This window comes from Poecile atricapillus, chromosome 21 (assembly GCF_030490865.1).
Source record: "Poecile atricapillus isolate bPoeAtr1 chromosome 21, bPoeAtr1.hap1, whole genome shotgun sequence".
In the NCBI taxonomy this organism is placed as follows: Eukaryota; Metazoa; Chordata; class Aves; order Passeriformes; family Paridae; genus Poecile; species Poecile atricapillus.
In genome coordinates this window covers 5,073,156-5,090,231 of record NC_081269.1, presented here as the reverse complement: position 1 = coordinate 5,090,231, position 17,076 = coordinate 5,073,156, and the positions used below count along the sequence as shown (strand labels likewise).

At 45.2% G+C, this 17,076-nt stretch overlaps 1 protein-coding gene across 4 annotated transcripts in view; it reads right to left on the bottom strand.

Annotated features, from left to right (window-relative positions):
* Positions 1 to 462: 462 nt before the first annotated feature.
* The window catches only part of NUFIP2 (nuclear FMR1 interacting protein 2), a 42,584-nt gene continuing 25,970 nt past the window's right edge, over positions 463 to 17,076 (bottom strand). For 2 of the 4 annotated variants that reach the window (XM_058854518.1, XM_058854515.1), the window contains exons 3-4: positions 10,839 to 10,871; positions 463 to 10,268 (exon numbers count right to left, since the gene is read on the bottom strand). In XM_058854518.1, coding sequence (XP_058710501.1) covers positions 10,216 to 10,268; positions 10,839 to 10,871 — 86 coding nt within the window. In that variant the 3' untranslated portion in view covers positions 463 to 10,215. The remainder of the gene's footprint in view (positions 10,269 to 10,838; positions 10,872 to 17,076) is intronic. The other 2 variants (XM_058854516.1, XM_058854517.1) reach the window with 2 other exon arrangements.

The following is a 17,076-nucleotide window of genomic DNA, read 5'->3' as shown; positions in this document are numbered from 1 at the left end:
GCCAATAAATGTGACTGAAAGAAAAAGATAAATCAGCTTGGTGTGTGTTTGCTGTTGTGTGTTTGGGACTGAGGTTGCAGGGAGCAGACTCTCTCCTACTTATTTTAAGCTGGGGTGAAGTGTGGTGGGGCTCACACTAAGGGAGGTTCAGACCTCCATGGTTGCACAGAAACCCTTGGATTTTTCCCTCCCTGCCCTCTCCTTCTCCTGACAAAGCAAAGGACAGCTGGATTCCACCCCACCTGTGTACACACAGCTCATGGGCTCAGGCCTCTGGGATCTACACCCAGGCTGCTCCCTGAAAACGCAAAAAAGAAAGTCACACTGACACCCACAAACTTTAAAATTTTTATTCAACAATTTACATCACTTATTGTCTGTCTTAACGTATTCGATCTACACAAATTTCTTTTTTTTTCCTGATAAAATAATAAAATTTGGATAAATTTTGAAGACCTGTCGGTGCAGAATAAACAAAATTTCAGCTAAGTTTTTTTTTTTTTTTTTCTTTTTTCTTAAACATTTAGTGTGAAGTATGACATCATTGGTAAAGATACATCATGCCATTACAGCTCATGGACATTACCTATCCTTACAGTCCGTGACATCACCCACACCAGCGCAAGGGGCTGCGCCAGACACAGCTACAGCAGGTTTTACACTAAACTCCTCTAGCCACCCTCTCACCACTGGGAAAACGCCTACGCTTTTCCAGCTGGGCACACAGAGTGCATTAACCTAATCAGAAATTACTGGGGAGGGGAGAAGGAAACAAAGACTACCTTTACTGATCGGTGTGGTCGCACACTACAACATCGACACCAAAGAGGGGCTGCCCCTCTCAGCAGGTCAGAGGTAATTCAGCTCCTGAGAAGGTAGAGCACAACCCCTCACAGCAATTTGAATACAAACCAGGAACGAAATGAGAACTTATCGACAGGGAAGGGGGGCAGGAGAGGAGACAGACCCCGCCTGGCTCTGCCTGCAGGGATCTCTCCAGCCCCAGCTCGCAGTCGAAGCATGCGGTTGTGTTTTGCACCGCCCTTAACACTGAAATATTCAGGGAAGGGGGAGAGAGGGGCATCAGTCCCCCCAGTAAACAAGTTGAGGACCTCCAGAGGCTGAGAAGCTGCTGAAGGTGTGTAAGTACACGTGTGATGGTAGATAGAAAAGCAGCCCTGTTCTGTATGAAAAAAAGCTGTCAAGTTAGTACAAATTTCTGCCATGGCGAAGGGAACAGGAGGAGAAAGCTGTCAGGGTCCTTCTCCCGTCACAAAATCCCAATTCTCCCGCACACAGGCTCTGGGCTAAGCAACACGTTTCCAAAGGTGGTACCTGCAACCCAATGCGCCTAACACACAAAAACAAAACCAAAATAAAGCTCTCACCCCCGAGGTTGGAGGGAACCCAGTCTCCACTCCAGCCCTGCAGCAGGATAGTGAGGAACCCTGTCCCTCCTGCCTCCCAGTGGGGATACACAGCCGTAGGATTCCTCCTGGTTCATTTTGTCATTAGAAGCCTTGCGTTTGCCCACACCACCGGCCTGCAGCGCAGTGGACTGGTCTCCATCCCTTCCCCAAAGCTGCTTTGTGTGGGGGCTCCCTGTCCCCATGGGGACACCGGTGGGTGCCACCACCACGCTCTTCCCGGAGACAAAAAGGGGACAGCACAAAGTGTATGACACAAGCCAGCACACCCCACTCCCTCCGATTCAATTACTAAAGTAGGCTCTTTAAAATAAAAAAATAATATATATATTTATATAGCTATACAGAGAGATACAGAGAAAGCAAAGGAGAGAGAAAGGCTACTAAATAAATCAAGAAGCGCCAGTTTTCTGCTACAGCTGTCAGCAAAGAACTGTCACCTTACATCATACCCTCCGAGATGGTGAAGAGAATGGAGGCAATGACAGCACAGGAATGCAAAAGAGGGCAGATAAGTCACTTCTGGTAATGAGACACAAATTAAACTTTCAAAACATGTGCATAGCTTTATTCATCTGCTTCAAACTAACCTTTTCACGGAGCTTCAGTGAAACCCGAGTGTGCAAAATGCATTTCTAAAAAATAATGCAAGCAAGCTTTCACATTTACTGTGGCAGAATTACAGAAAGACTTGGAGAGAATCATCACACGCTGGGGCAGGAGATGGAGAACCCAGAATTGCACAGCTTGGAGTTCTAAGTCACGGACTGCAAACACAAGCGTTTGGATTTCGTTAACTTCAAGCAAGGTGTGTTGACTTCTCCTTTACAAAAAAAATCTTGTAAACCCCACAGAAACAAGAACCACAACCTGGCAGAGAATAAATCCCCTGGATAATGGGATCACGGTGCCACAGAGAGCCTGAACTCCAGCAAAGCCGGTTCCAGACCTCGGCTTGTTTCGGCTCTGCAGGCAAACCATGGCAATGCCGATTTTTTGTCCGCAGAAGAGCGAAGCAGCTTTTCTTTCTCTCCCTCCCACTCCCTTCTGAAGTCACAGGTGCCATTGCACAGGACGTCATCCTCAAGCTAAGACAGCCACTACACAGCCTGGAGTCCAGGTCTCATTCTCATCCGAAGGGTCACCAGGACACTGAGGAACCCTCGACTGTGGATGGGGAACGGCGCTCCTGGCCATGCCCCAGCTCACACCCCACCACCTCTCTCCAGAAAGACTAAGCACACATGCAAGGCACATTGAGTCAGATGTACACACACCTTGGTGTGTAAAAGAGCAAACGCTGGCCGAAAAAGAAATAAATTGATGCTGAAAAAACTAAACAGGCAGAGAGCTCTGGCCTATGTATTTGTAGACTATTTTCCAGGCAGTTGTAATCCCCAAGTGTTTTTCCAACACGACTTTAGACCTTCCTTACTCTTCTCTCACTTTGCAGAGAGATACTTTATATTCCTAAAGGATCTTCTATAAATAGTCAAGTAAAATCCCTTTTTCCCCTCCAGTAAACTCCTCCCCCACCATGGTCCAGGTGTGACCCATAAAGAAAGAGAAGAGGTTCTGGACTTGCCCATGCCTCACGGCAGCACCTTGATGCAGTGAGACCTCCCTCCACTGCTCCCTAAGCCTTTTACTGGCAGGTTTGGGCTGGGTGGATGGCTTCACCTCCCTTTTTTCTTGGAAAAGATCTGAGCCCAAGCACTGAGCGCTCCCCAGGTGGAGAAGGAGCCGGTGGGTCCCCAGCACTGGGATAAGGGCAGGACGGAGGCCATGCAATCCTTAATACTGCTGGTTAGCTTCACATTGAGATAAAGCATTCAAAAGATCTTTTTGTAGAGATGACAATTTCCTTCTATAAATTCATCTAGAAAACAAATATATTAAAACCAGAGATGAGACAAGAGCTGACTGAGGTTTTTCTACTTTACAGGTTACTCAGGCACCTTTCCTGTACCACCAGCCATGGAGGAAGGAGAAGCTGAAAACCTCAGGGATTTGCACTACCTTTCCAATAGCAGCTTGAGAAAAGGAAGGAGAGGAAAAAAAAATAAAAATAAAAAAAAGCACAGTGTTCTCTCAAGTTAAAGAGTTCTCCTTTGCTTGCGTTTGCATAGAAATTCCCATAGGTCAGCACCAAAATCGGGTCCAACCCTGTCCTACACCCCGGCTCCCACAGTTCCTATGCTTCCCCAGTTAGTGGCTGTGTTACAGGAGGGTTCAACTATCTGCAGAGGAACTACATGATCATGTTAAAAAACCAAAACAACAAAAACAAGAAACAAAAGTGCATCACACATTCTTGATTTTCAGGATTACTTATAGCAGCAGCATCAGCATTAATCCAAGACAATGAACAGTTGTAGATTCATTCTTAAATGCAGCAACACTTAATGAAATGTCTTCGGGGAGGGGCATAAGAGGGTCCTTCTCAAAAGGATAAAAATGAAAATTAAGACTATTCAATATGGACAAAAAGGAGATAAAACAAAAATTAAAGACACAATCTTATTTACATTAAAAAAAAAAACATTCTTGTTAAAATATCTTTACAACACCTAAGCAAAAAAAATATGTATTTTAAGAATAAAGCAGGAACTCCTAAAGCAGTATCCATTTTTGGAACCCTTATTTAGCACCTGAGGAAAGACCGTATGGAAAGCAGACAGGCTGGGGATTTTTTTGTTGGGTTGTTTTTTGTTTGTTTTTTTAAGAAAACTGTAAATTGTATTTTTGCTAAATGTTCAGAAGTTCGCAGTACACAAGTTTCATACCACAGAAAGAAACGAACAATTCCTTTTTTTGTTTGTTTTCTTCTTTTTAAAGATCCTCTACTCATTAATAAGGCTGTAGAAAAGGGACACTGCTATCTTACAAAATGGCTTTAGAGCTCTGGACACGAAGCTTTCTGATTAACAGTCAAGATAAATCCAGCTCAGCATCCCCTGGTGAGGAAACAGGCAGGACTCTTGCTCCAGTCCCAGCACAGGGAGTGGGCTAATGCCCAGGACATGAGGCCACCACAGGGCTCTCTGACCTCCCCAGACATCCACAGCTTTGCTCTCCTGCTGCTTTAGAAGATCTCAGGTGGGACAGAGGAGCCAGCCTGACCCTGGGGTGTAACATGCACTGGGAAAACCTTTCAAGCTCTGGAAGGCAGCACATCAAGATCTTCCCACCAGCGCTGGTTCCTGCTTCCCAGCTGTGTGCACTAGGGGTTTCCCACATGGAAAAATGCTCTGGTGGTGGCCAAACCCAGAATTAATCTGGCTTTCTTGGATACTCCACCACACCAGCCCTTCTCCTGCCTTACACACCAGTGTGAAAACGTGCAGCAGCTTTAAAGCGGGTGAATCTTTGTTCTCCCCCCTCCCAACCTCAACCAGCTCCCTTGTAAACAGCCTATGTAAAAAAACGTATCACGACAGATGGACGGACAGAAAAGTGTTCTAGGGATGAGAAAGTAAGATTCCTGAAAGCTTGGGACACCATAGCAATTTACTGAATCAAGATCAAACCCTGGACACACAGGAGAACTACCAGCAGTTCTGGCTGTGAACACCATTGCTCCCAGATGTCCCTGAGGTAACCCACTGGCCACTTGGGAAAGGACACTGTGGTGCTACCATAATGCTCTCTTGAAGGTGAAAGCACTAATCACACACACAACTGGGAGCACAACTTCCAGCTCTCTTTTTTTCCTAGCAGGAAGCAATTTTCCTTTCCCTTTAGCTGGCTGGTTCACCCATCACCCGCTCCCAGCTGCCGGACTCACAACCTAGTGAGAATTGGGTTTCTTTCCACATTTCAAAGAAGTTCACAGCAGCTAGGAAAGGCAAGAAGTGTGATTCACTAGCTCAGAAAGGTTTGAAGTAGGTTAGTGACAGAATCCATGCCTTGGGGCTACCCACTGGTCAGGACAGGAGAGACAGAAGATTTCTACCAGGTTTCACAGAGGACCAAGGTGCATTTAAAACAAAACTGAACTCCAAGCAAAGCTTGAAAGCCATTGCTTTGCCAATCCACCAAATGGGTGGAATGGGAGAGAGCAGAAACTGAAAGCCCCAAACCACTGTCATGGAGCAGCTGTTAAATCACCTCTTGGAGCACATGGAACACTCTATGATCCACCAAAAAGCAAGCAGATCCCAAGCTGGGTCTGGCTGACACTACACGCTCTAGTCTCTATTACACAAGAACCTGTATGAGACACCCAGAAGAACCCGCTGGCAGAGGAGAGGTGGGGAATGACCAGAGGAGAAAGGAGACAGCCCCCACCTGTGCAGGAATCCTCACTCCAATAAACACAGCTTGGAAAGGAAACCAGAGGAAAAGGACTCACAACGGGAACAGAAATAGAGAAGCCTTAACCTGAATTAGTATCTTCATAGCTAATAAAAAAATAGGTCATGATCTCACCCTTAGTGCCGCTTTCCGATACTACACGTACTTAGGGGGTTTTGTTTTAAAATTTTCTTTACTCAGTGTAATGAAAACAATGGCACAAATAAATACACGCTCGCTCTCCTCACAGGTCAGATGCTCGCACTCGCACTGCTGGCTCCTCGCCCCCACAGACACCCTCGGGTGCACACCCAGGACAGGAGGCTGCTGCTCCCCTTTCTGGGCTGTATTTGGTTTATGCTACAGTACTAATACTCTGAGTCAAACAAAAAAACAGAACAAAACATGAGACTTATCAGTAACACCTTATCATTATTTCAATGTGCTAAATTAATCACAGCTCAATTTCAGTTTGTTTTTTTTTTTCTTTTTTTTATAAGTTTACACAAAAATAATCAGAAAACAGATTAAATATTAAGATATTTTTAATAAGTGCTCAGTTAAGAATTGTGTGAGGGCTTGGGGAGGACTGCAGACAGCAACAGGGTGAGTTACACGACAGCATGAGGAAGTTCCTTCCATGGTCCTGCCTGCCTCTAGGCAATAGTCTATCCCAGAAATACCAGGGAGCCGGAGCTACAGGAGCTCAGAGAGAGGAATTCCTAACTGCTTAGTGCTGAGCACACGCCGTGGAGCTCATGGAGACACACAGACAGACATCTGAACAGAGAATGGTCAGAAATACAGCAGAAAAGGTGCTGCCGAGGGTGTTTCTGGATGGGTCCTGCTGGCGAGGCAAAGCCACAGAGATGAGCATCGGGGGAAACCCAGCCCAACCCATCGCTCGAACCGTTTCTCTCAGCATTTCTTTTGCTATTTAGGTGACAGATTGGACTAGGCCAAGATGAGAGTCCTCAAATATTCAGCAAGACTCAGACCTTTCTAGAGGCGCAGGGTTAGTGCTTCTCAACTCCTGCCCTGCCCCAAGCATGGACCTGGGGCAGGGGTACAGGACAGCACAGACCCCAGGAAAGCAAAACAGGGTGATTTTGTCTTTTTTTTTTTTTTTGTCTTTTTTTTTTCTTTTTTTTTAATGGAACCCAGCCCTTAAGGCGACAAGTGACTACACAAGGCAAATAAATACTCAGCGGAGCCTTAAAGCCAGTAAAACAAACTGGAAACTTTGCTATTAGCCTTCAACTTTTTGAAAATAATAATAATACTAAAAAAGGAAAAAGAACATTTCTTCCACCTTCATTTTCCCAGCCCCACCGTCCAGTTTGTTCAACACTTTAAGGCTCAGGAACGCCCCAGCTCTTCAGCAGCAGAGCTGGAGGCGATTCTGACTTTTGGCAAGCAGTTGGGAGACTCAACAGAATTAAAAATAGGAACGTCGGAGGACTAGATGTCGGGCACATCTGTAAACATGTTATACATCTCAAAGTTACACACACCTGTAGAGGTGGTACAGTTTATAGGTGAAACAGAACTATTTGCAACTGGCCAACCACACATTTCTGAACCTGGACTGATACAATACATGATGACTATATAGTATCACACTCAGTATTATACTATATAGCTTTGGATACATCAAATGGAGTAGGCAATCCATAGTCAAATGTTCAAGCGTGGCAGAAAGCGGGCGTCTTACACAAGGTACAGAATTCAGTTTCATTGTCCCACCATGAACTCAAGTGTCTCATTCAGGAACAATCTTATTAAAAGTATAAAAACAATTAAAAAAAACCACATGCTACATACTCCTAGTTAAAAAAAAAAAATAAAGCAATAGAATCATAGAGTATTCTGAGTTAGAAGGGACCCATCAGGATCGTCGAGTCCAACTGCTGGCCCTGTGCAGGACACTCCAAGAATCCCACCCTGTGCATTGTCCAAACTCTTCTTGAACTCAAGACAAGTTTGGTGCTGCGACCACTTCCCTGGGGAGGCTGTTCCAGTGCTCAACCATCCTCTGGGTGAAGAACCTTTTCCTGCTATCCAACCTAGCCCTCCCCTGACTCAGCTTCAGACTAATCCCTGTCACTGGTCGTGAGAGTGAAGAGATTGGTACCTGCCCCTCTGCTGCCCTGTGGGAGGATGTTGAAGACCATAATGAGATCTCTTCTTCTCCAGCTGAACAAACCAAGGGATCTCATAAGGCTTCCCATCCAGAACCTTCCCCATCCTCATGGCCTCCCTGGGATGCTCTCTAATAGGGGTCTTTTTTATACTGTGGTGCCCTAAGAATCTGAGGTACGGCCGCACCAGTGCAGAGCAGAGCAGAGCAGAGCAGGTCATGCTGGGCTGGTGCCCCCCAGGACATTGCTGACCCCCCTGGCTGCCAGGGCACTGCTGACTCAGATCCAACAGGCCATGGACCAGGACCCCAGCTCCCTTTCCGTGGTGGTGCTCTCCAGCCTCTCATTCCCAGTCTATCCAGGTGCAGAATCCAACACTCACCCTTGTTAAATTTCATAGTTAGTGATTGCCCATCTCTAATTTGTTGAGAGCTCTCCGCCCTCATGGGAGTCAACAGTTCCTCCCAGTTTAGTGTGTCAGCAAAATTAGCACTTCTTTGAGTCCTGAATCCAGGTTGTTAATGAGATGTTGGAGAGAAATGGGCTGAGGATGGAGCCCTGTGGAACCCTCTGGTGACTGGACAGCAGCCTGATGGCTTGATGTGCAGATCTAAAACCAAAGGGAATTCCAAAATGTTGGATTTATCTATTCCTTGTAGTGCCCCAGAGGGTCCAGTCTCATTTTAGGTGACACCAACTGCTGCTGATTTGGATACCCAGGGGCCAGGATTAGGCCACAGTCACCCACAATGAGCACTGGGTTCAGAGGGGCTGGCCAACAAATCCATTTCTGCTTTATTCATTTCTTGCTCTTGCACTGGACCCTGGTGAACTTCCCAGCTTTTAAAAAAGCCCAGAAAAACTACCCAACCCCCAGATGATTTGGACACTTTACACAAGCTGCAACAGGACAGAGGGGTTACACAGCTGGAGCCTGCACTCCGCTCAGCCTTCCCTACCACTGCTAGGAAGCTTTCCTTTCCCTGGGATTTTTTTTTTTATTATTTTTTTAAATTATTATTTTCATTCCTAAGTCCTCCATTTTTTTGTAATAAAATATATTTTTATTAAGAGATAATTAGAAGCAGAGCCCGGAAATACACAGACTGCATTAAAATATAAAAGAGCATTTCCAAGGGGCAGGAAGCCCAGCCATTGGCGTTCTATGGACAAATTGAAAAGGATTCAAATTCCCATTTTTTTTTTTTTTTAACTTTTTTCATTTTTTTGTTATTTTGATTTTTTTTTTAAGATAAAAAATAATTCAAGAAGGGTGAAAGTTAGCAGAACTCAATTCCTCTTCAGTTTTCCAATGAAAATGGGAAAAAAATCCAGCACATTTAGTGTTAGGAGACAGACAGAGCAAATATGAAGCACCTACAGTTGAAAGCAGGAGATACTTTTTTTTGTCTTTTTTTTTTTTTTTTTCTTGCTCCCAGTAATACAATGGCATTAAACTGTGGGAACAGTGGGGGTTTTTTTTGGTTTTTTTTTGTTTTTTTTCCATGTTAAATGCCTAAACAGATTGCTTATTTTTCCATGTTGTCTTTTAAAATTAAATAACTCTTCAGTTGCAATAGTCCAACGTGTAACAGGAGCCAGGTCAACTGTGTGGCTTCACCATGCATCCTAGAACTGCAGTATTACCATCTTTCCCTCAGCAGAATGATCCTTTTAAGACAGTATCACCAGCATAGGATTGCTGCTTTACTCCTGGCAAAACATGCGGATTATAATTCTCTGGAAAAAAAAAAAAAAAAAAGAAACTCTGCAAACTTCAAGGTGTTTCTCCAGCATTCAATAGAAAACAAATCAGAAAAAAAAAAAAAAAAAAAGAAACCAAACAAGGGAGGTGGAAGGGGAGATGAAGGATGGTGAATCATCCTGATTTCCCTGTGATTAGTATGTCACTACAGTCACAGAACAAGAAACAGAAACCTTGTCAAGTGGAAATGCCTCTCCAGTGGGTTGCTGTTGCCCTTGCAGACGACAGCAGGAACTTTGAAACCAGGCTTGTAATTGAGTCTGTATTCCTTAATCACTTGCATTCACTCTTTAAACAAAAACAAAACAAAAATGAAAAAAGAAAAAAATCTATTCAGTACCGGAGATTAAATAATCACGTGTGTAGTCTTGTTGAAATAAATTTTCAGTTTCCTTAAGAAGTCTAATTACTTTCAGTTGCCATTTTTAAATAACTATATATATTTTTGTATATATTATCCTGTGATTCTAGTTATGGTTCCTCTGCTGCACTGAAGATTTAGAAGGAGCATAAAAGCCTTTTTGTCCCCCACGAACAGCACAAATGCTGCAGAAAGGTTATAACAGGCAGTCTTGTCTTGCTACCTTCATTGATCCGGGCGATCCATGGCTTCATCATAAGTGATTATCCTTTTGGGATCTGAAAGAAAGCAGAATTCTATGTTTTGGACAAGCTAATTTCAGGCCCTGTGGATGAAAATAAACACAGGGTACTTGGCTTTTTAGCAGACTTTTCCTTTGGATGCCCCCCTCCCTGGCCAAGCCACCCCAAGGCCAGACTGGCCCTCCCAAAGCAGAGCCTGTTCCCCACAGCAGCACACAGGTCCCCACATACAGCTCTTCTCACACAAAACCTCTTCTCAGGTGACTTGTGGGGATACACCAGAATTCAAAACTTATTATTGGATGTGACACTCAACACCAGAAATAGAAAGCAATTTTGTATACACATAAGGAAGAGTCATTAAATCTAATTTGACATTGGGTTTATTGCTCTTTTAGAGACGCTGCTTCTCTCCAAGCAGCTCACCATTATAGCAAAGCTTATCGTCCTGACTTTCAGTGATCTGAGACAGAGATAAATCCAGACTACAAACCACAGGCACTGAAGAACTGAACCCAGCATCTCCAGACACAATCCACTCTCATTCATCCCCCCCTCCCAACAGACACAGCAATTTCGTTCATTTATTCTTTCCAACATCCTTACCTTGCTTCTGCAAGTTCCAAACCGCTTCCATTTCTGTGGAGGCAAAATGAGACCACTGTTATTATGCAGATTGATGCTGCCATTAGAGACCACTCCAAACACACTTCAATTTTCCAGGTGTGGCAGTTGTGCTGAGGCTTTCAAACAGAGCCAACTCCCTCCCACTCAGCAGCACAGCCCCAGCCCAGCCCACAGGACTACACAAATTTGACATGAATAATCCAGCAATAAAAGGCAAAGGGATGGGATGGCTGTAACATGGTCTTAAGGGTCAGAGAGCCAAGCTGAGCATCAGAAATGTCATCACCATTCACCAGTCCTACATATCAAAATCTAACTTCAGGCTTTACTACTCTGACTCCAACGCTGCTTTGCACATTACAGCCTCAACAAGGAGCCTGGAGAGATGATTTTTACAAGTTGATGCTTAGTGAGTGTGAAATGAGAACTGCTGGACACAGCGAGCTGCACATGGTTCACAGTGTGTGTGTGCTGAGGCACCAGGCAAGGGTTGCTGTGTGAACATCTCTGCAGAGCTGCTGCCAATGCACTGTCCACGAGCAAGGTGTGATGCTCCACACACCTGGCTTGCAGTTCTTCCCCAATTTACTTCTACAACACATTTGTAGGCTAAAGACAAACCCTTCCCAGTTCTCCCTGGACATGCACATGCTTTTGTTTACCTAAGAAGTAACAGCAAAGTTAAATGTTCTTTTCATTAGTTCTAAGAAACAGTAGGCTCTTCCCTTTAAAATATCCCCCAAACAAAGATGCATCTTTAGAGAACCATTGAAAATAACTGTTTTGAGCTGCTATCAAATTGGAGTTTTATGAGCTAGAATATTCTTTTAAGACACTGACTGTACCCTGTGCCCAAGTTCAATAGACAAAATTATAGAAAATGATTATTAGTCGGAACACAACCTGCAAGAACCACTCTTAAGTCTCTTTTCTGACAGAAAGGGTGACAGGATCTTGGTTGGGGCTAGGGAAAGGGAATGGCAAGGGATTATCAGGCTACATGAGATGTGCAGTAAAGCACAAAACAAGGCAGTAAGTAAACTAACCAGCATGTGAAAGGAAGAATAAAAAGCCCTACAAAACCCACAGCCTCAGCACGATACGTGCCAAGTGTCACCTCCATCAATTGCCTCCCTTCTCCAACCCCTCATCTGTCCTTTGTCTGCTACAATCTCCAGCTCCCTGGGGCAGGAAATTGCATGCAAATAAATATTGCCAGCCCTCCCTGCACAATTAAACCTTTTGTAAGGAAGGCCCTGACAAAATTTTATGAGGTCTGTTATTTTTGCATTAGGATAGTAACAGCAACACTTTGCACTTCTATTGGGGAGCCATAAGTGCTTAGGGAATAGTAGCCAGCCTCCAACACCCCTGGGATAGAAGCAGGCTGGAGAGGGACTGCCTCCCTCATCTGCCAGATGCAGATTCCCCTGAAGTAAAATGAACCAGCTACTAAAATTACCTCCTGTGGAACGAGTTTTCCATTCAGCGCAGTTTGATGCATCATTTCCTAACAGCTAAAGATTCAACATCTCCCATTTTAACAGCTTTCCCCAAAGGGGACAGAAAACTACTCGAGTTGTTGGTTCCTGCACATTAGAGCAATGTTTGAGCATGAAATACAAGGCAGAGCTGAAACACCACCCACCACTATATCCCCATGCACAGACCACGTTGTCTTGTGCACTTCACTTGGCCTTAACTGCTCTGGACACCACAAGAATGTGAACTCCTTGTTTTAAGAGTATCTGACAGCAAGACCAACAGATATATGAACAGAGATACTGTTAAGAACACACCAAAAAACTACTAAGTTGACAATACTCTGTTTCAAAAAAATCTAACAAACCCACGACCTTTTCAGACTTCCATTCCCCTTCTCCTCCTTCAGAAAGGGAGGGTGGTGTAAAGTATCCTGGAAATTCCAGACACCTGGACACACAGGCTGGCAGATGCTCGGCCTAACCAAGCTACAAAACCAAAGACCATCAGCAAACAACGCAATAACAGCTCCTACTAAATATCACCTGCCATCAGCAGAGCAAGGTCCTCCCCTCCACCTGGCAGCACAGGGACGGGGGACAGCACAGGTTAAGCACACCGACAAAGTGAAGTAACTTCACAAGGAAAAATAAAGTAAGTCTTAGGCTAACTGCAACACAAAACTAGGGAAAAAAGGGATTTCTTCAATCTTAAAATGGAATTGTATTATTTATTCTGCTTTACTTGGTAATACAGCTAAGTTTTCCTGTCAGTTCCAGGCTGTGAGCACCTATGACTGACAAATGCCATGGCCACTGTCACAGGGTGACCTGGTGACTGACCTGGTGCACAGGCAGCTCAGCAGAGCCACTGCTGCCCGATGCCTGGCTTCAGCCAAGCAGATGGAAAGACATCCCCCAAGAACTGGACATACAAGAGGCCCCAAGCCTGCTCTCAGCACTCCTTCCAGAGCTTCCAGTGCGAGTTTAAGCAAAGTACTCCTACAGCAGCTCACCCTGCATGAGAAAATGGATATCTTTGCCATCAGCCCAAGTCCAGTCTCTCAGATACTGCCCCAAAACTGCTGCTTTCCAAAAGACCTGCCCAACAGGAGCCACCATTCCCAAAACCACACACGTGGCTGGGGAAACAGCAAACTTTCTTCTCAAGTGGACTCCAACCCAGCTGGAGAAAATGCCATCAACAAACCCTTGCACAACCAGCATCAAAGCCAGCCCGCTCTAAGCCAGGGGCAGAACTAGGTCACCTCCTGTGCCCCTTCCAACCTCTCTTTTCCAGGATTTTTTTTATAATTAGCTGGCCTCTCCAGAGCCCTCAGGCTTGTGGTTTGCTAAGGAATTGCCTGGGGCAAAAAGTCCCAGCCACATCCACCTATACCACTTTTTCTGGGGACTGTCACTGAAGGAAAGTTTTGATGTCAGGAACAGACTAAGGCACACTCTGGTGAATTGTACTGGGATTCCTCATAGGTCAGTAAACTTTACAGCAGGACTGGTACATAACCTGGGAAGGGAAAGAAGTATTTCTGTAGTAACTTGCTAAGGCACTTTTGCACACATTTTTCTTGCTAGAGAGGCAGTCCCTGCTAACAGAAGTGTCTGCACAATGCCATGCTACCATTTCACTGTCCTTATAAATCCTAAAATTGTCCCTAAAATACAATACTAAAGAAATAACAAGAAGGGACCGTTCTTGCCTGATTTTTTCTGTTTGTATCTGCAGGACAATGATTAAGTAGGGGGATTGCCCTGGAAACAAAGCGAAGAATAAGTATTCCATGCTGTGGAGACTCATGGCTGTACAGCATACACTGTACTCATCCTGACAACCAGAAAAAACAGGGACTGGAAGGAGAATTAAATCAGCTTTTGCCCCACAGCTCAGGCCCCAGAAGGCCATAACCAACAGAGCGAGCTCTAACCCCTTCCCACCACAGGGGGATGGGAAACCAAGGCACTTTTTTTCTCCTGATGTAAAGGATGAAAATTGCTGAATTCACAGCTCTGCTATTTCTTCTGACCCAGTTCACCATTCCAGTGAACGCCACTCCTGGCTGGCCCACGCTGCCTTGCTCTATTTTCCATGCTGCTCTCCTGCATCTTCACATGAGCAGAGATACTGCTGCAACCAAGATGCTGAGAAGGAACAAAGCAGCAGCACAGGCAGAAATTCAGGGGCAAGAACAAGGAAAACCCTGCAGCTCCCTCTCCTTCACCCATGTGGTCTTCACTGTTGTGCAGCTGAGCCGGAGGCCTCAATGATTTGCTTTTTAGCTCAGGACAAGTAAATTATTGAGCTTCCCACCACAAAACTTACCATCTAGAGCTCAGTGCTAGTGACAGCCTGACCTGGAAGACTGCAATTGCCTGAACATGACAAAATTCTCCAAAGCAATTGACAATTACTCCAATATGAAGTGCTTCATCCAGCTGTCTTTAAAAGAAGGATGAAAGCAGTAAGAAGATGCTGGTTTCAATGCAAGTAAGGCTGACATATACTCACCCTCCTTATCTCAAGGACCAAAATATCTGCAAGAATCAGTTTTACCTCAAAAAGATAAGAATTTTGGCAATGCCATACCGAGGCAGAAGTTCAACTCTAACCTAGATTGGGGACAATGACTGGAAATGAGAGCACTACTCCTTCCTGGGCCTGTTAGTCTCCCATGTGAAGCCCATCCCTGTCTCCAAGCACATCCAGAGCAGGCCTACCAGTGCTGAGCTAAATCAGATCTCCCTTGGTAAATCAGATGTGTCACCTGCGAGTGTTTCAAGGCACCATCACAAACACCGAGTGGCACGGGCTGTCAATGAAGACAGCCACATTGAAGGATCGTGTTTTACACTCAGGCAGATCAGATGATCAAGGGAGTCTTTCTGCCCTTTAAACAGAGGGGGGAAAAATAAGAAACAAGCAAGGCATGAAGCAGAGGTACAAGGAAACCAACAGGAAAAGCTTCCAAGAAGGACAAGAGAGTGCATCATCACCCTTGCCTAAATGTTCCCAGTGCTCTGACTTCTGGAGAAAAAGCACTCAGGGTACAAGCAAAGGAACACAGGAATCCTGCACCAGGAGCTCGCTGTGCTCTGCAGCCACCCAGGCTCACACCCCAGCACAGCCTTGCCAGCACTCAGGGATACTGTGCTGAGTTACAGGAGCACTGTACCAGAGCCAGTTCTCTCTGGGTGCCACCTCCTCTATCCATCTTTCCACAGGGAAGCTGTGAAGCAATTACAGTTTATAATGCTCTGTGCAGTTGCTGGGCAAGCCACGCACAGGGAAGCCTGGTTTGCTGGAACAAAGCTACTGAGTTAGCTGGAGGCTTTCCCAGAGAAATTTACAGTCCAGGATGAGGATCCACACAACCTGGTCACAGTTACAGGCACAAACAATGCAAAAAGGAGTGCACATTTGTGATATTTAAAGCACTGTACCACTCACACTACAGCTCGTTCTTCTCTGCAACTCCCAGAGCTTCATCCTTGCATTAAAACATTGCAGATGGGAGCCCAGGGTAGGGAACACACCAGGACCCCACAGTGCTCCACACTCACCCCTGTCCTCGTCCCGTGATCGCTTCTCTTTGTGTTCATAACCCCAGGGACAGGGCAGATGCAAAGATCAAACTACAGAGACTTTGCTCAAAAGCAAACAGATCAATCTGAGAGGGAGAAGTTCACCCCACTCTCAAAATCAAAACCAAACAGTCTGAGGATCCGACTGCCTGGAATGCCCTAACGCTGACCCACGCAAACCCACACGCTCTCCTGAGCAAGGAGGAAAAGGCAGCTTGTGAAAAGGAACTGAGTGAAATCGTTCTTTTCCTACTGCAGAGGAACTGGCTGGCTTGAAGCTGGACCTCAGGAAAACAGCCCAAGATAAACGGAGAGAACAGTGTGGGAATTAACCCCCGCACTGCTGTCCTGCAAGCACACTCCCAGCTCCGCTTTTGAGGCATTTCAGCTGGCTCCAGGACCACGCCATCAAGAGAGGACAGGAGGCATCGTTCCTCCAAATATTCCTTAACCCAACTATCCCAAGGATGAAATGCAACACCCACCACCATTACAGAAGTACTAAGACCTGGACTGATCTGCTTTGTAAAGCAGCAATAGCTTTTGAACACTAAATAGAAGACAAGCCAAAGCTGTTTGGAGCACCCCAACACTGCATTAATGACAATGCCGATTAGAAGCATCCATTAACTTTTACCCCTAAGTAACAGCTTTAGGATGGCACATACATAGCGTGAAAAGGGAAATTAAAAGAGCGCTGGGGCAGGTTCAGGTATCCCCAGGCCATCATGAGGATGTTTGCTCTGGATGCTCAAAGACCATTCACACGCACAAGAGCAGAAACTGTATTTTAACGGGTGCTTCAAGTGGCCATTGTTGCCAACAAATGTAATTAACTCCTCTGTTTAGAAGAGCTCAAAGCAGCCAGGCTTTGAAGTTAACACCTCCTTGAGAGGACATGGGATGGGAGTGTTCTTTATTTTCCTGTTGTTCCTATTGTTTCACTGAGGTCTGCCTTTAGCAGCAAGTGAGAACAGGACAGCTGATGAGCCTTGCTGGCAGCACAATTGCTTTTCCACAAGTTCAGGCTGACAAAAACACAGGCAAACAGAGTGTAGGGAATACTTGTAAAATTAAGAAAAAGATCACAGAGGATTTTCTCCCATGTTATGCTTTCTGATGGGAAGCTGGGATTTAAG